Here is a 24,950-nt window from a genome sequence, read left to right on the forward strand (position 1 = left end):
CATGTACTTTTCTGTATCTGGGATCTTTTGATATTGCATATGAGGAATCCGATATGTTACTCCTTGTGGTTATAGTTCATTCACGTTGTGTAACCTATGACTGATATTTTAGGCTAGATCACTTTTTTTTCAGGGAGCTGTCCTGTGCCTTATAGATGTTTGCAGGGTGTTTAGCAGCACACCCAGCCCCTACACACTAGATGCCAGTACCACTCTCATACCAGTTGTGACAACCAAATATGTCTCAAGACCACAATTTATGTCTCCCTTCTACTCTTGATGGGCATCTGGGTCGTTTCCAGCTTGGTACTAATACTGCTGCTGCCGATGAACATTCTAGTACATGCCTTTTAGTGGATGTATATGTGCATCTTGGTTGAGTTGTTCATCGTTCTTGTTCACTGAATGGATGGATGAAGAAATGGATGGGGGAGGGTGGGTGGATGGGTGGATGGAGCAGAACCTAGGAGCAGAATTGTTGAGCCAAAGTTTAGTTTTACTAGATATGGCCAGTTTTCCAAAGGGGTTGTATAGATTGACCCTTCCACTGGGAAAGCTATTTGAGAGTTCCAGTTGCTTCTCATCCTCCCAACTCTTACTCATTTTATGCATACTAGTGGGTGTGTGGTGGCATTTTATATCTTGGTTGATTAATGAGTTTGACACTTTCATGTGTTTATTGGCCATTTTTTAAGCTAACATTGAGTGCTTTTTACGTGCCACTTCCGGTCCTCACTGCTTTACAAGTCTTTTTTTTTTTTTAAAGAGATTTATTTATTTTGAGAGAGTGTGAATGAGAGAGAGAGAGGGGGGAGGGTTAGAGGGAGAAGCAGGCTCCTTGCTGAGCAGGGAGCCCGATGTGGGATTCAATCCCGGGACCCCAGGATCATGACCTGAGCCGAAGGCAGTCGCTTAACCGACTGAGCCACCCAGGCGCCCTACAAGTCTTATTTAAGACAACAACAGGGCCATCCCATTTCACAGATGGCTAAATAGTGGCTGGTAAGATGCAGAGCTGGGATGCCGTTCTTTGCAGTCTAATGTGGAGCTCCCGAGTTCTGGAGCATGCACCTTGGCCTTGCCACTCACCCTCTGTCATCTGGGCCACCCTAGCCACGTTGTTGAGATCTAACCAGTTGTTTGAAGGTGGCCATGGGACCATCTGCAGGGGGGCCGCAAAGACTGAACATTCCAATGGTGAGAATTCCAAAGGAGAGGGAGCAATTGAGGAAAGGGGCCAAGGTGGGTGGGGACCGGGGGAGTCTCAGGCTATAGATAAAGAAGGGAAGGAGAAGAAGCCTCCGCTAGAACTTGTGAAACATGAGGTATGGACGGCAAATGAAAAGTGTGTTTATGTGCAACTAATGAATCGTTGAACACTACATCAAAAACTGATGATGTACCATATGTTGGCTAACTGAACATAATAAAAAAGAATGAAAGGAAAGTGTGTTTATTTACAGGAAAGTCATGAGAAGCAGGAGAGACAGGGCTGCTGGGAGGCGGGGTGGCAGTGAGGTCAGGCGCTGGAGGGGACGGTCATTTGCTGGCTGTAGAGAGCCCAGGGGCCAGGCCGTGGAGGCGGGTTCTTGCTCTGGCAGCTTCGGCTTCGGCCGAGCATCAGACGAAGACTTTCAGGAACTCCACCAGGCGTGGGTCCTTGTGGAGCTTTTCCTCCAGAGCCAGGTACTTGAGCGGGGCCAGCTCCTTGTGGCTGAAATCAGAGGGAGGAACAGGAGGTGGTGAGGGCTCACAGAGCTCCACCCCAGCCTCCCGAGGGTCCTCTCCCGGCTCTCCGCTCCCCCTCACCGGTGGAGCCGCTGCTCCAGGATGCGGATGCGGAACATGGCCTGAGAGCAGTAACTCAGGTACCAGTCCTCGACCTCGGCCGTCAAGGTCACCTGGTTCTCCTGGTACCACTGCTGCTTCTTCTGCAGCTCCTGGGTCTCCTGCGGATGAGGGGAGGAGAGAGCAGGTGGGGTTGAAGAGGGCTGGCCCTCACCCAGGCTGCCCGCCGAAATCCCGTTGGTCCCGGGACAGCCTCAGGAGGGCTGGCCCCGCCGCCACCACCCACAGGAGCCAGAGCGGCAGAGGCGGGGGCCACAAAATATCTTGCGTGGGAGCCAGTGGGGACATGTTTAGAGGGATATCGTGTCCAGGAGGAGCAAGGCTCAAGACAGAGACGGCCTTGTGAACAAGTTTCTAATGTTTTCGGAGCTTGTCTGCAAATGAAGGGCATTACACGCCCCTGGTGCACAGCATAGAGCTTGTTGTGAAGATTAAGTGGTATAATGCGTGCAAATCACATGGTATGTAGCGGAAAGAAATGGGACAAAGACTAGGAGTTGTTGTACCCCCCTGCCATCCACCCACCCATGTCATCCAGCCCGCTATCTACCTTTCCACCCAACAAGCAAGGACGAGGAAGGACAACTCTGCCTTTTGGCCACTCTGAGCACTGATAATATTCATCCCCTCACCAGTCCCTCCCAAGTGTTGGAGATGGTGAGCAGACCGCCCCGGGTCCATTCTCTGGATGCGGACCTGGAGGTTCCCTCCCCTGCCCCAGGCGGGGGGCCCAGGCCGCACCTTTTCAAAACGGGCCTGGATGAGGTTGGCCTTGTCGATGAGCCGCTGCTTGAAGTCACTGAGGCACTCGTCCTTGACCCGCATGGCCTGCCAGCGCGTCAGCTTCTCTCCCGGAGGGAGCTGGGCCAGGAACGGGGCCAGGTAGTCCAGCTGGGCCTCCACCTGCCGCAGGTGCTCCTCGTGCATCACGCGCTCCTGTGGGCGGTGTCGGCGGAGTCAGGGCGCCAGCGCAGGCTGCAGAGACCCCCCAGACCACCTCCGCAACATGTGACGACCCCACACGAGGCCTTAAATCCAGATCCCGGAGCCTGGCACCTCTGGGACTAGGCATCAGAGGGGACCTCTGTGCTGTCCCTCATAGCCAACTCTGTCTTACGTGAATTCACGTCTCTCTGCCTGAGCCTCAGCGCGTCACTCACGCTCGGCAGATGCTTGAGCAATAAATGGTAATAAATGGTGGTTATAGCAATGTTAAATCAAAAGCTGCCAGTAAACCCCCCCTCCTTTTTCACTGCCCTCCTTATGGCCTGTGTCGGCAGATAGGGGCCAGTGAGGTTGGAGATGTGCGGGTCAGCCCCCATCCCCCAGGAGTCTGAGAACCAGTTATCTATGCCCTGTCCTGCCACGCCAACCCCAAACTATTTTTAGAAATCTCTACTTGGTTGGTGTAGGGGATTTAGAAACTGGCCTTGAAAACCCCAGCTGGGCCTTGCAGCTTGAGGGTGTAACCCAGATGTCCTGTGCTGCAGGTGCCCGAGAATTCAGGCTGTGGCCAGAGTCTGCTCACTGGGGTGACAGGCCCAGGTCCTGAACTTGAGGAGAGGCCTAGGTGGAGGTGGGTACAGGATTTTCCTTCTGTCCCCATGCAGTAGAGGCCTCGGCTTGGCCATAACCCCTGGAGGTGGCAGGGGTGTGGGGCAGACCTGGTCTGGATCCTGCATGCTCTTTGGTGTTCATTGGAGAAATGGCCACTCAGCAAGGATGACCACAAGGGTGACCTTGTGGATGGATGACCACACTGACATCAGGAGCGTCATCCCCTATAAAGGGCTTCCTGGCAGAGTCCCTAATCATCCTCACCACCCTGGAGGACTGGGGGGGGGGGGCGGGGGGAGGGTCCAGGAAAAGCCAAGGCCGGGGCCAGGGAGTAAGGCTCACCATGGCCTCCCGATACTCTTTGCTCTTCTCATTGCGCTTGGCGTCATAGATGGAGATGGTCAGGGTGTGCACCTCCTCCTCCTCCTCTCGAAGCTTCAGGATCTCCAGCACCTGAATCAGGAAGTGGGGGAGGGCATGGTTAAGACACCCTCCACCCTCGCCATCTCCCACCTGCCCACACTCCCAGGGGACCACCTCCAGCTCCGACTCCCAGGCCTGATGTCTGGACAGCTTCTCCTCGTTCTTCAGCTTCATCATGGCCTCGTACTGGTAGAGCAGCTTCTTGGTGTGCTCCATGGGTTCCACCTGGGACAACAACAAGCACAGTGACACAGTGATGGGGGACACAGCAATGGCTAAGGTGGTAGGCGGACTCTGGAGCCAGACTGCTTGGGTTCAAATCTCCCGCTGCCATTTTCTAGCTGTGTGACAACAAGCAACTGACTTAACCTCTCTGGGCCTCAGTTTCTTCATCTATAACAACACAGATAATAAAAGACGACAAACTGGGGGCTCAGAGGGACTAAGGAACGTGGTGGGAGCGAGAGGGTTTCAATGAGGAAAGCCAGCCCCGCAGAGGTGGTAGGACTAAGACCCTCTCCTACTCCAGTGTTGGTCCCGGGACCTGGGGACGGCTCTGTCCAGGACCGGGGGGCAAGGGACAATAAGGAGTTGTCTTGGCCTGCTGGGTGGTCTTTCTTGGTAGGAAAGGGGAAGGTTTTCAAAGGAGCTGCAGAGACAAGGGTCCCCGGATGGGAGCTCCTGATTTTCCCAAGGAGCGGAGGTGAACTTCCGAGCTGGGAACCACGCATTTCCATCCCAGTGTTCCCAAGTTGCGGGGACAGCACAGAGGGCCCCGGGACCTTCTCCCCGCCCGCCCCAGCACACCCTGCCGGGCCCAGCCCCCAGGACCACCTCAAAGCTGATGCACATGTCGGGCGTCATGATGATCTTGTTGCCCTTGCTGTCCACCTCCGTGCGCCGCAGGAACTCGCGCTTGGAGGCCGTGATGCGGTCGTCCCAGCAGTGGTAGCGCAGCCGGATGCGCTCCTCCAGGATCAGAAACACGCGCTCGGCTACGTCCTCGTCTGCGGGCTTCTCAGGGTTGCGGGAGAACCGCTCTGTGATTTTCTGGGAGGCCAGAACATCATAGGATGGGAGGTGGGAAAGGGGATTTCTGTGCGTGCCCCTGAGGGCGGAAGTAAAGGACACTCAGGGACACTGGGCTCTGGGGTCTTTGGGGGAGTTTATGTGAAGCAGCCCTTCCTAGCCAGACAACGGGCTCCCGTGGCCCGGCCACCTCGGCCCTGTGTGGGGCTGCATTTCTTCTCTAGCTCTCTCCACAGGAGTCTCTTTGCTCAACTCCAGAGATGGGGAGCTCACCACCCCTCCAGGCACCCTGCTGTATCACTAAACATTCCTTACTGCTAGGAAGAGCTCCTTTGGTATATAGGAGCCATTAAACACAGTTGCCAAACCATCCATTTGTAATGATGTGGAGAAAAAAGTGCACAATTTAATGTTAAGGGAGTGACACAGGGATTCTACCTTCACACACACACACACACACACACACACACATTTCAAATAAGTTAGAAAAGACTCCCCAAACCAAACCTATTAAGACATGATAATATTTGAGAGACACCCTTCTGAGTGTGCCTTATTATAATAGTAAGGAAATAACACACTCCTGGCCCAGTGATGGAGGGCGTAGTCTGGCATCAGGCAGCCTCAGGACTGTAAAACCGGACAGGGCCCTTGGGAAAGATGCGGCTCCAGAGTTGGAGCTGTCCCCATCCCAGGGTGACCTTAGCTTGCCAGAGAGAGTGGGCACCCTGTCCCCAGGCCCAACGAGAGCTCACCACCATTGGCCGGGGGTTTGACTCCGCGCTGTTCAGAGCCAACTTCTTGACCCTCTCCCCGAAATCCACGTGGCGGTAGGAGAGGAAGTCAGTCCGTCCCTGGTAATACTCCGTCATTGTCTTCGGTGTCTCCTCCCGCTTTATCAGGCCATCCACACGGGCTGTTTCGTAAAACTCCATGACGCGGTCCATCTCAGGTTGCATGGACTTGTACGAGTGCACTGCGGTGGGAGGCGGGGTCCCGAAAGTCAGCGCAGTGAGACCAGGCGCGCTGGCCCCTAGCTGGAGAACACGACCCCAGGCCCCAGGGGGAAGGCATTGTCCATGAATGCTCATGGATGAGCAGGAGTTATGTAACCAATGCCCCACTGCTGGGTGCTTAGGTTGTTTCTAACCTTTTTGTTCTTATAAACAATACAGTGGTGAACATCTGCAGCATGCATTTTTAAATTCTTTTTTTTAAAGATTTTATTGATTTATTTGAGAGAGAGAGTGAGAGAGAGAGAGCACATGAGAGGGGGGAGGGTCAGAGGGAGAAGCAGACTCCCCGCTGAGCAGGGAGCCCGATGCAGGACTCCATCCAGGGACTCCAGGATCATGACCTGAGCCGAAGGCAGTCGCTTAACCAACTGAGCCACACAGGCGCCCGCATTTTTAAATTCTTGCCCATTATTTGCTTGGGACAAATTCTTGGCAGTAGCGCTGCTGGTCAAAAAGCATACATATATTTTTTTTAAGATTTTATTTATTTATTTGAGAGAGAGAGAGAGAGAGAGAGAGAGAGAGAGAGAGAGAGAGAGCATGAATGGGGTGAGGGGCAGAGGGAGCAGCAGACTCTCCGCTGAGCAGGGAGCCCAATGTGGCGCTCGATCCCAGGACTCCGGGATCATGACCTGAGCCCCCCGGGCTCTCCAAAGCGTACATATGTTAAAGCTATTATTATTTTGCCCAACTGCTTTCCAGAAAAGTTGCGCCAATTTGCTGTCCCATCAGTAGGGCCAGGGAGCAGCCTTCTGCTGCTTTGCTCATGCCTTGTGAGACTACTTTTGTCATCTTTGCAACATGAGGCTTATGAGACGGTCCCTTACCGATTTCCTTCCTTCGTTCCTTCCCTATATTTCAACCACCAAGTGAGATTGATCATTTTTTAAGATATATATTGACACTATGTTTTTCTTTTGTGCATCCTTGGTTAAGGCTGTCGATTCTCTTTCAAGACATGTCCTTCCTTCACTTCCCTGCCTGTTGGGCTCATGGCCACACCTCTGCCCTCTGCATCGCCCTCGTGGGGACATTTGTTGGTTTTGTTGCTCAGCATTCTGACCCCTTTAAATGTGGCCCCTACTGTGTGCCCAGCCCTAACCACAGAATGGGCATGTGGCCCTGGTTTTTGACTTTCCTGGAGGGACATTTGTCACATTTCCCTGGATTTTCTGTGCTTCCCCTCACCTCCCACACATCTGATTTGCTTAGGCAGGTGGGGCGGTTTCTGTTGCTTGCCACATCCTGGGCTCCCAGCTGGACTGGCAGTGGGGCCCACTCACCACGCAGAGCCTGGGGATGGCCTGGCTTGAAGTAGTCGATATTCAGGCCCGTGCTCTTGTTGATGTGTTTCAGCTCTAGCATGTCCTCCCGGTTCTGGTACCACTCCTTTATCTCCAAAGTCTTGGTACCTGTGGGGCCCAATCGGTGCTTGCTGCAGCCAGGCCAGCTCCCCCAGCCTCCGTTCCCCCCGCGCTTCCCAGCACACGGAGGCCAGCGGGGCCCACACTCACACCAAGAGACTGGCAGTGACGTGCCCAAGGTCACACAGAGTGCTGGGGAACCCAGTTCTCCTGCCCCCGCAGCCGGGGCTGCCTGCCTTACACTCCAAGTCCTCGTAGGTGGTGAGGCGGCACACGAGGCCGTTGCTGTTGAGATACGGTGCCCACTTCTCCAGCTTCGCCCTCTTGTACTGGATCACCTTCTTCCCATTTGGGCAGCGGGTCTCGAACACTGCAGACACAGAGTGGGCTGGGGTCCCTCCTCCCCACATCGGGGGACGGGAGGGCCGACCCCACCCAGCCGCTCATCCGATCATTGCGCTAAACTCCTCCGGGCCCTAGGCCCGCTCCAGGGCGGCAGAGGGAGGTGGTCAGCAGGGTAGCTCCTGCCCTGGGGCAGTTCTCAGGTTTGAGCCTGAGTGCAGGAGCAGTGCCCGACCACGGCACTCACTCACTGCCTAGCCTCTGCCCGGGTAGCTCTCTCTGCCGGAAACACCATCCCCTCCTGCCCTTATTGGGCTGACTTCTGATCCCTCAAAACTTAGCTCAGACTCCTCCTCCTCCTGGAAGCCCTTCCTGCCCACCTACGCCCAGCACCCCCCCCCACCCCCGAAAGCAGGGGGCTGGGCTGGGTGCTCCTCCCCTGGTTCCCATGATGCCCTCTCTAGCTCTTCCCACTCAGTTGGAATAGCCTGTGCCCTCCCTGTGGGCCAAGGCACTCCCAGACAGGAGCCTCAACAGCCAGTAGATGCCGGCATGGAACTCCAGTGTCGCTGCCCTGCTGCTTTCTCGGCCCGCTCCTCCCTGGTCCTGACACCTCCACTCACCTGGGCCATCTGGGTACTACGCTGCTTGGCCTCCTCCTGGTGAGGGGAATGACCATGTCCGGGTCCTCCCTCATTACCCACACCCCATCACCCAGCTCAGGTTAACCGAGCCCCCTCCTGCACACCAGACCCGTGTCAGGCCCTCAGCCACAGGGCTGAGTGCGTGAGGCAGGAAGGAGGTGGAACAGAGTCCCCACTCAGACCAGGGTGCACCCGGGTGCAACAGAAGGCAGGAGGGGTGGAAATGAGGGGCTGGGGCAGCCTCTGCTGACTCCCCCTGAACTGGTCCTGGGGAGGCGGGGGAATACAAATGCACAAATACCTTCCGGAGAGACCTCAATCTTCTCTACCCATGAGGATGGCATGTCGAAACTCTTATCTTCATCCTCCTTGCCCTGTTGGGAGAGGTGGGGAGGGGGCAGGCTCTTGTCAGGGCTGGGCCTTGCAGGGGCAGCTAGAGGCAGAGCCTCTGTCTTGCCCCCCAGGGCCAAGCCACGGGTGGCTGTCAGCTCCCCCAGGGGAGCCAGAGGTCCCGGGCAGTTCTGACCTGGTAGGGAGGAAGGGGAGGAGGCGCAGGAGCCCTCCCTTGACCCACCTGACTAGGACAGCCATCCCCTGCCCTGCATGCCCCATGTTCGGTCAGTCAGCATGGGCACCGGGCACAGCCACAGGTCCTTCCTTAAGACAGAGGCTTCTGGAGTCAGGTGCCCCCAAGCCCCACCCTCCAGGACCCAGCCCACGCCAGCTAGGGGTCCTGGGCCAGTAAGTCCCGCAACAGCCCCGAGCCTGTTTCCTACCTGTTAACCAGACCCAGGGGAGGATTAACTGATAGAACGTATATAAACCACTTGGGACACTGCCTTGCTACTGTTTTTTTGGTTTTGTTTTCCTTTTCGAGCCTTAGTTTGCCCATCTGTAAAATAAGGCCCGCTTTACACAAATGGTCCACAGAAACTTCGAAGAGTTTTTCCCAATTTAAAACTGTTCCACAAACGTTGCTCACGTCTGGAGGCCAGCAGGGGGCGCCTGTGCCCTGAGATTTACTGCCAGGGAGGCTCTCTGGTCTCCAGAAATGAGGACGCTGCATCAAGCTCCCCACAGCAATGGTCTCATTTTATCCCCGAGCTGTCCGAAGGATAGAGAACAGAGTCACTGTTCAGAACCCAGCCTTGGGAGCCAGTCAGATCTCAGGTTCAAGCCCCAGCTCTGCCACTCACTGGCCATTGACCTTTGGGTAAGTTACTTCCCCCCTCTGTGTGTAAGTCTTCCCATCTGTAAAACGGGATGATGATAATCATAAACAATAATACTAACACCCCCCTCACCAGGTGGTTGTAAAGATTTGGACAAGTTAATTCAGACTAAGCTCCTGCTAATTCAGGTTAAGTGCCTACTGGGCTGAATTTTGTCCCCCTAATCATGTCCTGAGCCCCAGGACTGCAGAAGGTAACTATATTTGGAGATAGGATCTTTCAAGAGGTAAAGTTAAAATGAGGTCATTAGGGTGGGCCATAATCCAGTGTGACTGGTGTCCTTGCTTGAAGAGGAGATTAAGACACACGGAAAGATCATGTGAAGAAACAAAGACAACCATCTGCAAGCTAAGGAGAGGTACGTCAGAAGAAGCCAGCACGCTGACACCTTGATCTTGGACCTCCAGCCTCCAGGACCATGAGAAAATTAATTTCTGTTGTTTAAGCCCCTCAGTGGGTGGCACTTGGTTAAGGCAACTCTAGCCACCTGATACCCCTGGTCCTGTTCCTGTGGATGTAATTGATCCCATTCTCCACCCCCCCCCATTTTACATACAGATGACGTATGATGAAGCTCTCCGTGATTGGGAATTTGCCCAAGATGTCATAGCCAAAAGCTAAGGCCTCTGGGCCCCTGACCCCCAGGCACAGGTTCTCGAGGGGACCTCCTGGAAGGGCTCCCGACTAGGAGATAGGAGAAGGATGCTGATGCCATGGGGAAGGCCCAAGGCCAATGAAGGGCTGAGAGGACAGACAAAAGCCTGGAAGCATGTGAGGGGGACCACGGTGGCTATGCAGGAAGGCCTGGAAGTGAGCCCAGGGCTTGTGGTCAAGGTCTTAGCACCCCTATTGCTGGCGACCTGCTCTTTACAGAAACAGGGCAACCATCAACCAGGGTGGACTCTATGTGGGCCTGGAGACCCAGATGCAAGTCCCCAGCCCTTCCCTACCCCACTGGGGGGGGGGGTCCTGGGCAGGTCAGTGGACCTGTCTGGGTCTTAGTTTGCCCATCTATATAAAATGAGAGCATGGTCCAGGCCCCTCTGCTTTGGGGAATCTATAATCAGTCTCTCTGGCCCATCCCCCCACCCCCCAATACACATACACAGGGTGGGGAATTGGTCAGGTTGGCCTGAAGCGGGACAGGGTATAAAGCCCCATCCCACTGCCCGGCCCCGCACCGCTGAGACCCACCAGGTTCTCCACATCTTCATCATCATTCATTCCGTCCTCCTCGTCCTCAGCCATAGACAGGTGGGCCTTATCTGTCCCCAGGAGCAGGTACTCCCACCTCACAGGGTCTCCCAGGTCAAACACCAAGTCCTGATGGGGGAAGGACCAGTTGAGCGCGCCCCACAGCCAGCACACCCCCTCCTGTTCCACAAGGAACAGCCGCACCCAGAGTAGAGGAGGGACCCGGGCCTGGGTCTCGGAGGAGCAGAATGTCGGCTCCTGGCAGCCTCTGAGAGCCCACGCCCATCCTCCTCATTTCAACAGGGAAACTGAGGCCCACCCCATCGTCCAGACTCCCCGTGAAGAAATCCTGCTGTTGGTCTCCGTGAGACTTGACAACTCTCTAGCCTGAGACAGGCCTGGGTGTGGAGGTTATCCTGCATGGTCAGGGGAGCGTCGCAAGCAGTGTTCAGAGCAGATGGAAGTCAGCAGGATTTTACGCGACAGGGAAATGGAGGGTTTGAAAAAGGGCCGCCTCACGGTTTTTACCCGTGCCAGGGAGAAGGGAAGTAGGCAGGCACACGAGGAATTGCACGGAGGCGGCAGGTGGGAATTTCTCTTCCGTGGGGTGGGGCTCCCACCTGCTTTTCATCCAGCCTACCTGAACTCAGGTGTACGGCTCAATGAATTTCCGTAAATTGGACACACCCTGGTTCCCTACACCCAGATCAAGAAATAACACATTGCCCACATTCCCGAAAGCCCTCTTGTGTCCAGTTATGACCTCCCCCAAACGTGTGCGTGTATTTCTAATGTATGTTAAGTGGACTGAGTTTTATATATATATATGTATACACACAGACACATTGTATGTGTATATGCATATATAAATTTATGGGAATTCATTGAAATGTACACTTAGGATGAGTGCACTTTTCTGCATGTATGTTGCACTTCAATACATTGTTTTTAAAAAAAAATCATTCATACAAACTAACAATCCACATTTTGTAAGGCTACACACATCAAAAGAGAGACACTAATCATATTCAGATCATTATGTATGGACAAAGGAGTGGGCTGTGGGGCTCAGCTATGGGGAAAGTCTGGAACTCTGTGGCAGCCAGCTCACCCCACAGGGGACCCCCCCTCCCCCCCCAGGACTGCCTGTCACACCCGCCCCGCCCCAGGCCCAGTACCTTGCAGCCGTTCCAGCAGTCCTGCATGTTGACCCAGTAGTTCTTATGGTTCCAGAGGCTCTCAATGCCCAGGAAGTGGTCATGCTGGGTGCTGTAGCTGCGCCCCGTGAACGGATCGATGAAAAAGCTCTCAGGCACCTCACGCTTCCCCGACAGCACCAGGACCCAGGCGTGTACCCGTAGGCCATGCAAGGGGTCGATCTTTGCTTTCTCCACCTCCTGCACAGGAAAGGTGGGTGACCATGGGCCGATGGGTGGGAAGGGGGGTGTCAGGGGCACAAACATCTCCCCAGGGCTGGGGAACCAGCAGGAGAGCTGAGTTCTGGTCCAGGGTGCAGGTTTGGCTGGCTGCATGACCTTGAGGACATCACCCAGCTTCTGAGCCTGTCGTCTTATTGATACAGTGGGAGAGTCTGAGTTTATCTGTAGTTTACAAACTGGGCCCTTTGGAGCCCTAGAGTATCTGGGATTTACTGGCTTTCTGCATTGCCATTCTGGGTGAGATTTTATCCAAAGGAAGGTAGGGGGCACTGTGTGGCTTCCTTGTCTGCTTCCCTCCGGAAGAAGGGTGACTGTGTCATGTTCATTATTACATCCACAGAGCCTGGACGAGAGGAGATGCTCAGCAAATACTACATGGAAGGAAAGGAAAGGGAGGGAGTGAGGAAAAGAGTGGGAGAGGGGGAGAGATGAGAGTATGGATGGATGAAAGGAGAGCCGGGAGAATGGATGGGAGGATGCATGGGAGGATGCAGAGCTGGGAGGATGCATGGGGAGTGTTTGTAGGTAGGTCTTTAGGGAGAGAGTCTGGAACCAGGAGAATATCAGAGCCCAGCATAGAATGAATGGGCGGCCTCAGGAAACAGAGCTGATATTAGAAATCCATCGCAGAAGCTGGCTAACCACCAGTGAGAGATCCGCACATTGCTGGGCAGAGTTGGGGGGATGGCAGGGTATGGAGGAGGGGGGATTGGGATTTGGACCTGGGGTCCACGAACACATCCCCTCCGCAACCTGTGTCAGTTGTCAGTCGCTAGCCGCCTCTCCTGGAGAGCTGAGCACAGGGGCTGAGGATGTGGACCCACCAGGAGGCGCTGTTCCTCCTCCTTCCGCCGCTTCTCCTCCTCCGCTTTGATCTCCTGCTGCTTCTTCATTTCCTGCTCCTGCTCGAACCTGCTGCTCAGGTCTCTGGGCGGTTTAATGGCGTACTTCTTAGGTGGTACCTTTTCTTCCTCCTGGACCACCTGTCACCCAACGAGAGGAAAAGGATCAGCCGCCCTGCATCGCCCGCCCCTCAGACCAGGAGGTCACAGCCGCTCTGGAGCAACACCCCACCCCCAACAGGCTTTCTGGCCCTAAATGCAGGAGTCTCAGCTCCCACTAACCTAACTTCAGGCCCTTCTGTAGAATGGGATGGGACCAGTAAGAACCTTCTCCCCAGGCTTGTTCGGAGAAGCAAAGACAGGAACACGCCCATGTGAGGTGCCAGGCACAGCAGAGACCGGGGGATGTGATTTTCTCCCCTTTGTTGCCCACGGCCCTTACAAACTACGGTCTGCATCTGACCTAGAAAGCAGGCGAATTGTCGGGAGTTGGATTTCCCAGATTCTGTCACTGGAGGGTTTCACGTGCTGACTTAGAGTTTGCTGGGCTAGGAAGGAGAAGAAAGCCTGTGTGCATGTGTGTGTGCGTGCATGTGCATACGAACGTGTGCTAGGTGGCAAGAAAAGTGTCCAGGGAAGAACATCACAGAGGCTGCAGATGTCACGGGGGCCTGTGATAGTGAGGAGGGGAAAATGGTGAATCTCTGCAGCTTAGAGTCAGCCAGGTGGGGCCTCAGCCCGTGGGTCTCCATCGACCAGCTGGGCAGCTTCGGCCACGTTGTCCCATCTCTCTGTCAATCTCTACATACTCGTCTGCAAAATAGGAGTGATAATACCCACCACACAGCGCTATTGGGAGGACCAACCAAGTCAATGGATACAAAAGTGGTTTATAAACCCGAAAGTTCTCGGCATCTAGTGGCTATTATATCATTTGAGTTATTAAAATTTTGGCTGATGTAAGAGGCCCATGTGTGAGTTCACAGTGCAGCCAAACGCAGTGAGGTTTTGTTCCATCTTCCTGGGGGAGGCGGACCTGAGGGAGCAAGACTCCCACCTGGTGCCTTCCTCCAGCAGAGCACCTGCGCCAGGGCCCCCGGGGTACTCACCCAGGTGTGACACAGTTGCACCTGCAACCTGCTGGATGCCCCAGGCCCCTGGGTCATCTGCCCTGAGATGCAGACACCTCCAGGGGCTTGACTCTGATCACAGAGTCCTGGAGTCAGTCCAGTCCACAAACAGCATTTTTGTCTGTACTGTGGCTATTTCTCAAATGCAAAAAGTTGCTTTTTGATTCCTAAAATTAAATTAATTTAAGAGTGTTTCTTGGAGCACCTGGATGGCTCAGATGGTTAAGCATCTGCCTTCGGCTCAGGTCATGATCTCCAGGTCCTGAGATCGAGCGCCCCTCAGCAGGGAGTCTGCTTCTCCCTCTGCCTGCCTCTCCCCCTGCTTATGCGTGCTCTCTCTCTCTCTCTCAGATGAATAAATAAAATCTTTTTTTAAAAGAAGTGTTTCCTGTGTCCACAGCAGCCTCTGGCCATTTGGGGGCTGTCGGTCAGCAGAGAGAAAAACACGACCTGCACCTGCTGGAGGGTTGGTGATAATTTTTTGCTGTTAAAAAGGGGCCTTTTGAGGGGGTACCTGGGTGGGTTAAGCGTCCAACTCTTGTTTTTGGCTGTCATGGTCGCAGGGTCTTGAGATTGAGCCTCGCATCAGGCTCTGTGCTCAGTGGGGAGTCTGCTTGGGATTCTCTCTCTCCCTCTGCCCCTCTCCCCCCGCCACTCTCTCTCAGATAAATAAATAAAGCTTTTTTTAAAGTGAGGGGGGCTTTTAAATTGAGGGGGTGGAGGGAAAAAGGAGCAAACAAAAATGTCTGTCTATTTGTCTGGTTTTTCCTTACATGAAAGCGGCTGCGTGGATTTTTATCCCACAAGTCGGGTGAATGTGGGCGAGACTGACAGACGTAAGACAAGCCATGCAGCACTGACAGCACGCACCCCGTGGGGAACGGTAGCTGAAGGTGGGGTACGACAAGGGGATGGGGGACAGCGGTCTGGAGAGCTGGGCTCTGTGTGCCTAGGTGCCCGGGACAGACCCACCGGGGCAGCCTGCAGGCGCTCGGCGCATGGCCGGGAGCCGCGGGGACGCACTGCGATAAGGAGTTAACTCCTGATGGGACAGGAGTTGGGACAATGGACCCGAGGGAGCAAGACTCCCACCTGGTGCCTCCCTCCAGCAGAGCACCTGCGCCCTCCCAGGGCAGCACGAGCCCCGCGTACCTCCTTGTGCTTCATGGTGAGCGGGCACACGTCCCGCGTCAGGTCCATTTGGCACAGGTCCCGAGAGCCGTAGCCGTTGATGCAGTAGGCGTCGTAGCCGGCGCCGATGAGCAGGGAGCAGAGCAGCGTGCTGAAGTCGAAGCAGTTCCCCTTCTGGTGCTTGAGCACCGTGGTCGAGGAATACAGGTGCGAGGGCTGGCCGCAGACGGCTGGTCAGTACGGCCAGCCCCGTGGCCCCCAGCCGTCCTCCCCACCAGCCAGCAGCTGGGCACTAGGGCCAGTGTGCAGGCTGGACCCCCACCCCTCCCCGGGCTCCCCTGCTTTGTCAGGTTGGGGAGCCTGCTAAGAATGGGAGGGGAGCCACGGCCCGTGTGTAGAAAATACATTCCACATTTGCCTGTAATTTTTAGTGGCCATGGACTTCCTGATGGGAAAGACCCTCTGGATGATGGAAGCTTCTCGTCTAATGCTCTCTGATTGATCATTTAATGGTTTTTGTTCCAAAGTCCTCCTCACCTTCTTTTCTGATCCTTTCCTTCTCTTCCCTTTCTCAGCTCTCCACTGTGTACCTATCCCTTTCTCCCTTGCTCCCTCCATTCTCAGTTGGGAAACAGACTGAGCTGGACAGAAGGCCAAAGATAGGGCCAGGGGACACGGGCAGCAGGGTCCTCCCCCTCTCTCCTTTCCCCATCTCCTGAAGTCTTGAAAGGAAGACTCCGAAGGCAGAAGGAAGCAAAGGAGGCAAAGAGGTAGGAGCCAGGAGACCAGGCTTGCTGTGCGACCTCAGGCAAGTGGCCATCCCTCTCTGGGCCCATTTCCCCACTCCCCACCCCCGTGGGGGGTGAGCTCTGAGGGACTCAGACCAGATAGACTATGGACTGTGGCCTGAGCCTCACTGAGCCTCCTTCTCCCTACCTCCCTGGCTTCTCATCCTAAGCCTCAAGGGCCTAAGGATGCAGCCTGGGGTGGCACTTACCGGCTGAAGGGGGTCAGGCAGGGGCACCATGGAGAGGAAGTCTGAGACAAACTGGGCACAGCTGTCCCAGTTGTAGAGCTCGGGGTAGGGCATCAGCGTGGGCCGGATGGTTGTGCTCACGAACTTCTGCAAGGGGAGAGACCACAGGCCCCAGAGAGGGCATTCTACCCGGGGGAGGCCGGTGCTCCCTGGAAGCCAGGGCCCTGGGTGGGGAGGGAGTGGAGAAGGCTCTCTAGGCCTCTCTGGGCCTCAGGCTCCCCTCAGTGCCTCAGGAGTTGGAGAAAGGGCTCCCTCAACACCCCTCCAGCTTATTTATATTCTTATTCATACTTGTGCCCTACTGAGCGCTGCCGGACCAGGCACCACCTCCTCACACCCCAACGGCCCTGTATGTCAGGCCCACTGGCAGATGGGGAAACTGAGGCTCTGGGAGGTGAGCTGACTTGCTCAGGTTCACAGGCAATAGCAGCACTGGTCTGTCTGGCTCTCGACTGCCACCCAGGGTGGGAGAACTAGTGCTACCAGGGCCCTCGAGGGGCTTCTGTCCCCCCGGGCCCTGTGGTCTGGGGTCCCTAACGGCACCTCCAGGGTCTCCCTGTAGATGTGAGGAAGGCCTGCCAGCGCAGGAGCTCCCATGGCCCCACCCGGGCAGGCCGGCTGACTGCAGCAGGGGAAACGCATGCGGGATTACCGGCTCAAGAGAAGTGGGGAGCGGGGACCTGTATGGGAGTCGCTGAGTTTCACATGCTGGCAGCTCATACAAATGTTAAAAACCACCATGTGGACCAAGGAAAACAGCCTGTGAGTCCCTGTCAGCCTATGGGCGGCTGTTTTGCAAACCTTGCTTTTATCCTCTGCCATTTCATCTACTGATGGAGAGAAACTGAGGCCCGGAGAGACTCAGGACGTGCCTGGGTCACAGGGCTGGAAGGAAGGAGGCCAGTGCTCAGGTCCCGGTCCATTTCATCTTATTTCTCTGCCCTTCCTGGGACACAGCTGGTGTCGGGGGTTGGAAACTGCGCCAGGGGTCCAGCCGCCCCTTCGTGGGACGTGGGGTCTCCAGGCCACCACAAGCCCCCCGGGGTGATTCACATCGAGCCTGCTGGGGCCCACTGGCATTTGAGTTTATGCCATCCCCAGATAGAAGCTCTGACCCACGAGCTTTGGCCCACCTCCCTCCACCCTCTGCTCTCCAGCCCCTGCCCTCCCCTCCACAGCCCAGCCTTACGGGCACTTCGCACTCGTTCAGCGGGTGCAGGAAGAGGGGCACACGGTCCGGGCACAGGTGGCTATACTGGCGGGCGAAATTGTCTGCCACCTGCAGCAAGTGTTCCTCCTTGAGCGTGTTGCTTTGGTAGGAGAGGGGGAGCTTGGAGATGTCGAAGGTGTCCCTGGTAATGATCCTGTGCCCGCAAGAGCGGAGGCATTAGCCCAGGTGAGGCTAGGCCTGGCTCACAGGGAGCCGACCGTCCGCCCACCGTAGCTGGCTCCACCCCTTCCTCATGTCCTCACAACTGCCCAGAAGGGGTAGCATTATTATCATGTGCCCTTTTAAATAGACAAGGGAACAGAGGCCCAGAGAGGCTGAGTGACTCGCCCGGGGTCACATAGCTCCTGAGGGGCAGAGAGGGGACTCAGCCCAGGCAGATGGAAAGCAGAGCCCTCACTCAAATCTGCTTCCCTCTACATCCAATCCTGCCTCCCAACCCTGGAGCCACTATTCTGCCTGGCTCTTCTTTTGCCTGGCCCTGGTCTGACTCTCCGCAGGGCCACCCGGCCCAGAGCCCCCGCCCCCCCCCCCCCCCCCCCCCCCCCCCCCACCCCTGACACGCACGAGGGCTGCTCCGGGATGACGATCTCAATCTCTGACAGCTTCTTCTCTAGGTCTCTGAGCATCTCCTGCGTCATGGGCGGTTCCTCCCTCCGCATCTCCACGGGCCTCATAACCTTCTCGCCCCTCTCGGCTGCCTCTTCCCGCTCGGCCTCCTCCTCCTCCTCCACTTTCTCCTTCAGGACCTCCATCCCGGCACGTCCCCGGCTGTCTCGAGACAGAGTCCCCGTGGGAAGGAGAAATGCACTCAGAATGGCCCCCTTCTGCCACCAAGACCACCTGTGTCTCTGGGAGGCGGTTTAGAGGGGGGAAGCAAGCCCCTCTGAAACTCTCCTTCCATCACGCAGAAAGTCTTGCTTGGTGCCAGCACGTCTGTGACACCTTTCTGACATTTGCAGATCTCCCGCTAAGACAAAGACAGAGCAGGCGGCAGGTTGAAAGCTATGGTCAGGGCTGGAGCAGGTGGCCCAAACTTACCAACGCTGCTTTATTTATTTTATTCATTCAACAGTATTTTCCCTTGATGGCAAGTGACGCTAATGCGGTAGGGATTAGAGAAAAAAGGAAGGAAAGAAAGGTAACATCACCAAACTTGGAACCGAGACCCGGAGAAGGCAAGGGCAGGCTGCCGCCAGGCACCTGGACAAGGGGCAGGTGTGTGGGGATTGACATAGCCTGTCAGGCCAAGCCCTGTGTCGGCCCACAGGACAGAGGTCACAGAGAATGGCTTGGTGTGGGGAGAAACCCCCACACATTTGGTGACCAGAAGCGTCAGGGCTGAAGTGTCCTGTGTGAGAAGTAAAGGAGGTAAGACACTGAATTGAGTTCTTCCATTACAGACTCTAAGAGGCAGTCACTGCTTTGGTACCCACTTTGCAGATGAGAAAATTGAGACCTAGACAGGTTAAGTGCGGTGCCTAAGGTTTCAGAGCTATTAAGTAGCAGATCTGGAGTGTGAGCCCATATATTTATGGCTCTGGAGACCACACACTTCCGGGCCTACTGACATAGGGAAGCCCTACAAGGGGGGGGGGGGGGGGAGAGGTAAGTAAAGAAGGGTGTGGGGAGAAGGCCAAGGTGTCTGTGGGCAGCAGGGGGTTACAGCTGTGACAGGCACTGAGACGGGCCCCGAGCCCAAGGTCACAGAACACCTTTATCAGAGGTGGAGCTGGGCCAGAACCTGCTACACGTATTCCCCACACCAGGCTGCCCTGTCCGCTACAGCCCGGTTTGGGGAGGGCAGACCCTGCCCGGAGACCCTCCCCACCCCACAGGCCCTTTTCTGCCCCCCTCCTTAGCAGCAATCCCTCCCACACACATGGACACACACACACACACACACACACACACACACACACACACACACACACACACACACACACACGCCTTCCCCAGAAAGATCAGGGCTGGAAGCCCCCAATCAGAAAAAAAACCCCTTCCCACCTCCACCCTACTTCTTACCCTGCCACCAGCTACCTCAGGTCCTCTGCTCCCTCCTCACCCCTCTGAGGACAGCCCGTGCCATCTGTTAGCCCATCTCCATGGTAACAGCTTTCGAAGCAGAGGGCGGGTTCTGGGAGAGGAGGCTTCTGGGAAATGTAGTCTTCTGTCACTGTCCAGGTCTGGGCCCAGAACACCATCTGTGGTAGGTCCCTCAGCAAGTGACTGGCTGGAGGCAGTTTGTGCCCACTTGCAAGAGCTGATTGTTAAAATTTCAGAAATGTTTGCAAGCCAGTTGACAAACTGCCATGATCACTCATTAAATTATAAAAACATAAATAAATAGATGATGTTAAAAGCAAAGGTAATTAAAACTCATCACTTGTTAAATATTTGACTACATTTTACCAGCAGGTATGTTCTTGAAGTTTCTCATGACTACTGTACCTGTATAGTGGAAATGGTACATAATGGCGAGCTACTCTGAATTTCTTCCCAGCTTCTCTTCAGTGATGTCATGTCGATAACTTAAAATTAGTAAATGTTGGGATGCCTGGGTGGCTCAGTTGGTTGGGGGTCCGACTCTTGATTTCAGCTCAGGTCTTGATCTCAGGGCTGTGAGTTCAGGCCCCACGTTGGGCTCCACGCTAGGCATAGAGCCTACTTAAAAAATAAAATAAGCAAATGTTATAGACCAGGGATTTTCCCCTCACTGAGCCCATTGTTAAGCACTTACCAGGACACGCCTCTGCCTCTGCCCCATGCATGGTCTGTGTGGCCTTCATCAAGACGGATGGAAACCAGTGTGGGTCCTAGCGTATCTGTTTATCATGGTGGAGTCTTGTGTTCTCCTCCAGGCTGGGCCTCTGATTTCGTTTATAACTCATGAGACAGAGAAAACTTATCCAGAAGGTTAGTGGCCCATGGAAATTAATTTTAATCTTTCAAATTCAGAAGAAAAAATGAATAAACTAATGATAAGCATATAATTATGAGTCCACCCTGGGTTATATTCATCATTGTACCAATGCAGTCAAAAAAAATATATTTTTACTTTTTTGTTACTGGGGGAAGGGGCCCGTGAATGTCGTAAAGCAGCCCTGTGGGGCGTGGTGGGAGGGGGTGTCTGGAGAAACACCATCCTGACAAGGTTGGACAGTTGCTGCTACTTAGGGGAGACATAGCAATCACCTCAATTCTCAACAGTAAATAATGATTTTAAATTCTGGCCAGAATATTACTCAGTCATGAAAAAGACAGTGTGAAGGCTAAATTAAACTGAGGGAAAGGTCACGGGGCAGTGCGTCCTACGATTACTTCTGGGAATTTCCCTTGGGGTGAGGGTGAACAAGGAGGGGGAAAGGTAAACGGGTGGTGTGTCAGGCTCTTCTCATTCTTCTGTATATTTATTTATTCCCTTTTATCCCTATACCCAATCCCATTCTCCGACCTTCATAGGCACCCATTCTGATCCATTTTTTTTCCCCAAAATGAACACTATTTTGCATGCTGCTGTTTTTAACTCGTGTACATGATATTGTGTTAATACCACCTCTGTTTCTTTTATTTTCACTAAGAACTGTGTTTTTAGATCCATCCATGTTGCTGTGTGTCCACAGTAGGGATCCACTCTATTCTCCCAGTGATGGACCCCATCCCCAAACCCCTTTGCCACCAACCCCTTCTTTTCCACTACAGATAATGCCACACATGTCATCGGCCATGTCCCTTTTGGACCTGTAAGAGTGTTCCTCTGGGAGGGGCGCCTGGGTGGCTCAGTCATTAAGCGTCTGCCTTCGGCTCAGGTCATGGTCCCAGGGTCCTGGGATCGAGCCCCGCATCGGGCTCCCTGCTCAGCGGGAAGCCTGCTTCTCCCTCTCCCACTCCCCCTGCTTGTGTTCCCTCTCTCGCTGTGTCTCTCTCTGTCAAATAAACAAATAAAATCTTTAAAAAAAAAAAAGTTCTTCTGGGGTACAGAACCAGGAGCTGGATTGCTAAGTGAGTGGCGGCACCCCGTTTTTCTCCAGGCCATGAAAGCTACACTCTACCCAACTTCCTCAAGCCCTGAGAGAGCCTAGTACCCTCGCCCCCCACCCAGCAGTTGACATTATCCAGCTTCCTAACCTGCCCTTTGCCGGTTTCATACAATGAAGATACAGTGAGGTCCCCCTGTCATCTTAAAGGGCAACTCTGTGATTGCTGATGATTTTAAGTGTGTCTTCATGGGCTAGCTTGTTACATTTAGAGAGTTCATTCTCTGAAATTGCCATTTAAAACCTCAGCCCATTTTTCTCTATTAGGGAAGTACCCTTGTTTTGATTTGCAGGCCTTCCTGATGTTAATCCCTGGTTTCAGATGTTGCAAATACCTTCCCCCATTCTGTCCCATGCCTGCTAACATTGCCTATGGTGTCTTCCATGGAACAGAAAACTTTAATTTTGATGTAATTAAATGTACCAGCTTTTGGTCTGATGTTTTGTGCTTGTGATTTTTTGTTTGAGAAGTCTTTCCTTGTCCTTAGGTCACAAAAATATTTTACTACATTAACTTTATCGTTTTGCCATTCCATCGAGAACGTTTACTCTGCCTGGAGCCCATCTCTGAATGAGGAGTTAGGTAGGGATCCTGTTTTATTTTCCTTCATATAATGAGTCAGTTTTCCACCATCATCATCAGACTATCTGTCCCTTATTGGTGATGCCACTATTGTTGTGCCATAAGACCCTAGGTGTGTATAAATCTGCCTCTGAGCCCTTTGTTCTGTTCCACTGGTCTTCTTGCCTATCCCTGCTCAGACCCCATGTTGGATTTACCACTATGGCCTCATAATATCTTTACATCTGCAGGTCAAGTCTTCTTTCTACTCCTTTCATTAAGGTTGACTTAGCTATTTGAGGCCGATATGCCTCCGTACGAAAGTTCAAGTACATTTTGGGGAAATCTAAAAAAAAAATCATTTGAAATCTTTATTGGAACTGCATTGTATTCATAGGTTAATTTGTGAAGAATTGTTGTCTTTTGATATTAAGTTATCCATCTGGGAGCACAGAGCCAGTAAGTCTTCTTATTTCCTGTACATTTGTTATAACGTAATGAAAAATACAAGGAATGAAGAAGATGGGGTGGAGCAGAAAGAACCAGGCAGGGAGGCATGGTGGGGGGTCCTCCTTGCAGATGACCACGGTAGTCTGGAGCAAACCTGTGGCTCAGTCACTTTCACGCTGGGCCAGGGGTCCAGACACCAGGCAGCCCTCCCAGCCAGGATCTCCCTGAAGCCTTCATTCATTCTGTGGGGCAGGTACTGCTATGCTTGCTTTCTGGGCTCAGTAGGTGAGGAATTGGCCCAATGCAAGTTGCAGAGGAAGAATGTGGTCCAGACAGGCTGACCTCAGAGTTTGTGCCTTTAGGCTGGTGCTGCCCACCTCTTAGATTGCTGCTGTGGTCGTGCAGTGATAGTGGAAGCCCATCCATCCGCACTGGGCCTTGGGGTGTTTTTTTGCCAGAGCACCACCTCGCCTTAGCATGTGCTCAGCTTGGCACTCGGAGCCACTTTTAGGGTGACCCCAGGTAATAAGGGATGCCAGCCCCTCTGCCCCTGCCTGGTCCTGGACTAGACAGCCAGTGGAAATGGACACATCCCCACCATTAACCACATCTCCCCATCTTCCGTCTCCATCAGCACCAGGAAACCCAGGCCATTCAGCCGTTGTGGTTTTGTTGCCCCTGCATCCAACTGGGAAAGCCAGAGCCCAGCGTTTCCCTGGAGACTCAGGGTTCGGGGCTGAGGCAATAATTCTAGAACCCAGGAAATGCTCTGGGAGGAAGCATGGGCAGCCCAGGGAAGCCCAGCTCTGCATCAGCCCCCGTGCAGAGTAGCCCTGGGCAAGTTGCTGGACCTCTCTGGGCCTCCATTTCCTCCTCCCACACAGGGCTGGCCCACTTGGCAGGGCTGTACAAGGAATCTGGAAGGGAGCTTTAACCCTTCATACCCCTTCCATGTTACACACAGGTCTCAAAGGTTCATGGTTCACACAAAGGGGCCACCTACTCTTTCCTTAAGCCATGGGGGTCTCTAATACCAGGCTCTTTACTTATGTCACCTCACTTAAAGCTCTCAGGTCAAGGCAAAAACTTGATGATCCCCATTTTATGGGCGGAGCCACTGAGACTCAGAGAGGTGAGGAGACATGCCCAGCATCACACAGCCCCTGAGTAGCAGAGTCAGGATTTGAACCCAGGCCTGTCAGACACAGAAGCAGCTGTGGACCACACAGGTTTGTGTTCAGAGACTCTGAGACTTTGGGGTAAGGGAGCCCAGCCCTCCAGCGTGAGAAATAGATGTCTGTAAAAGTAAGTCTCCAAACCCACCAAGCTTGTCCACAAAACCTGATACAATGTGGCTCCACTTTTGCAATTGTCCACACCCTAGAATTTCTCTTCGACTTGCATAAAGCAGGGGCCTCTGCCTTCCTGCCTTGCATCCGTTTGCTGGGTGGGAGGAGGGAGAAGAGAGGGCATTCACTCAGCACGGACATCGGACATCGGGGAGCAGGAGGAGGGCTGCAAGCCCAGAGGCTGTGGGGGACGGTCTCGTAATAGTGGCTTCTCACCTCGGCAGGTGCTTGACCTCGGCAAAGCACACTGGCAAGGACAGGGGTGAGGAGGGAAGGTGAGATGGCCCCAGTGGTGGGGGACTTCAGGCTAGAGGTGGGGCATGATCGTGTGGGGCGGGGCCAGCCAGGGGGCTGCTGTCTTTCTGTCCCCTCCACTCTTTTTTTCTTTCCCTGTGTTAGTTTACCTATTCATTCCTTCTCTCTCTCTCTCTCTCTCTCTCTCTCTCTCTCTCTCTCTCTCTTATCTCTGCCCCTTCTGTTTCCTACTGAGGAAACCAGCACGATGTTGCGAAACGGAGGCCCAGCCGCGGGAGGTGACACGTACCCCCGCCGGGTCTGGCCTGAGACACTCCCCTGGCTCAGAACCTTGCCCGGACGATGCCAAACTCACTCCTCCAGCTATTCAGCCAACAGGTGTTTACTCAGGGCCTGAACAGTACCAGGCTCGGGCTGGGCTGAACTGGTGAATGAGGCTGATCTGCCTCCTCGATTGGAGCTCAGATCCGGGGGGGAAAGCCTGCCCTCTCTCTGCTCAGCGCCGCCCGCTGCCCCCCTGCCCTGCCCCTCGGCCCTCGAGTGTGCAGAGCTCTGGAACATTTGCCCTCCAGCCGACGGTGACGGTGACGGTGATGGCAGATGAGAGGTCGGGCCACACATGCAGCAGTCAGAGTGGGGAGGGGGCTGCTAGTCCCCACTACTGAAGAAGTGGCATTCTCTGAAATTCTGTGTCCCCGGACAGCCAGAGTGTTGGCAGCCCCCTGAACGGTGGGGGCTCATGCGTGAAGACAGGCCCAAAGCTCTAGTCCACAGCTGCCCCAGTGCCTGAGGGGATGAGGGCAGGCCGCCAGAGGGTGGGGGTGTGGGAGGGCAGTGGCCGG

The 24,950-nt window shown here is 54.4% G+C and overlaps 1 protein-coding gene across 2 annotated transcripts; it reads right to left on the bottom strand.

Moving 5' to 3' along the window:
- Positions 1 to 789: 789 nt before the first annotated feature.
- On the bottom strand, positions 790 to 21,308 carry DRC7 (dynein regulatory complex subunit 7). Of its 2 annotated transcripts, none has more exons than XM_073880237.1 (18): positions 19,496 to 21,308; positions 18,023 to 18,226; positions 17,417 to 17,591; positions 16,189 to 16,314; positions 15,213 to 15,407; positions 12,913 to 13,071; positions 11,828 to 12,046; positions 10,650 to 10,778; positions 8,525 to 8,597; positions 7,479 to 7,607; positions 7,157 to 7,285; positions 5,613 to 5,833; positions 4,663 to 4,878; positions 3,943 to 4,053; positions 3,748 to 3,858; positions 2,590 to 2,784; positions 1,810 to 1,949; positions 790 to 1,714 (listed from the first exon to the last, which is right to left on the bottom strand). In XM_073880237.1, exons 1-18 carry the CDS (start codon positions 19,657 to 19,659, stop codon positions 1,621 to 1,623), a joined length of 2,790 nt encoding a protein of 929 aa, XP_073736338.1. In that variant the 5' UTR covers positions 19,660 to 21,308; the 3' UTR covers positions 790 to 1,620. The 2 variants fall into 2 exon arrangements, with proteins under 2 accessions (XP_073736338.1, XP_025745063.1); XM_025889278.2 differs by having other exon boundaries at positions 19,481 to 19,586.
- Positions 21,309 to 24,950: the final 3,642 nt, after the last annotated feature.

This window comes from Callorhinus ursinus, unplaced genomic scaffold (assembly GCF_003265705.2).
Source record: "Callorhinus ursinus isolate GAN/ISIS: 27379988/994484 unplaced genomic scaffold, GSC_fseal_2.0 scaffold37, whole genome shotgun sequence".
In the NCBI taxonomy this organism is placed as follows: Eukaryota; Metazoa; Chordata; class Mammalia; order Carnivora; family Otariidae; genus Callorhinus; species Callorhinus ursinus.

What these genes read in the sequence shown, in the direction of transcription:
- DRC7 (XM_073880237.1), bottom strand. Translation starts at nt 19,659, where the DNA reads ATGGTGTTCTGGGCCCAGACCTGGACAGTGACAGAAGACTACATTTCC. An exon ending in CCATCCCCAGGCTCTGCGTG is followed by an intron (nt 5,834 to 7,156) that starts GTGAGTGGGCCC and finishes CTCCCACCGCAG; the next exon opens with TGCACTCGTACAAGTCCATG. An exon ending in ACATGTGCATCAGCTTTGAG is followed by an intron (nt 4,054 to 4,662) that starts GTGGTCCTGGGG and finishes TTGTTGTCCCAG; the next exon opens with GTGGAACCCATGGAGCACAC.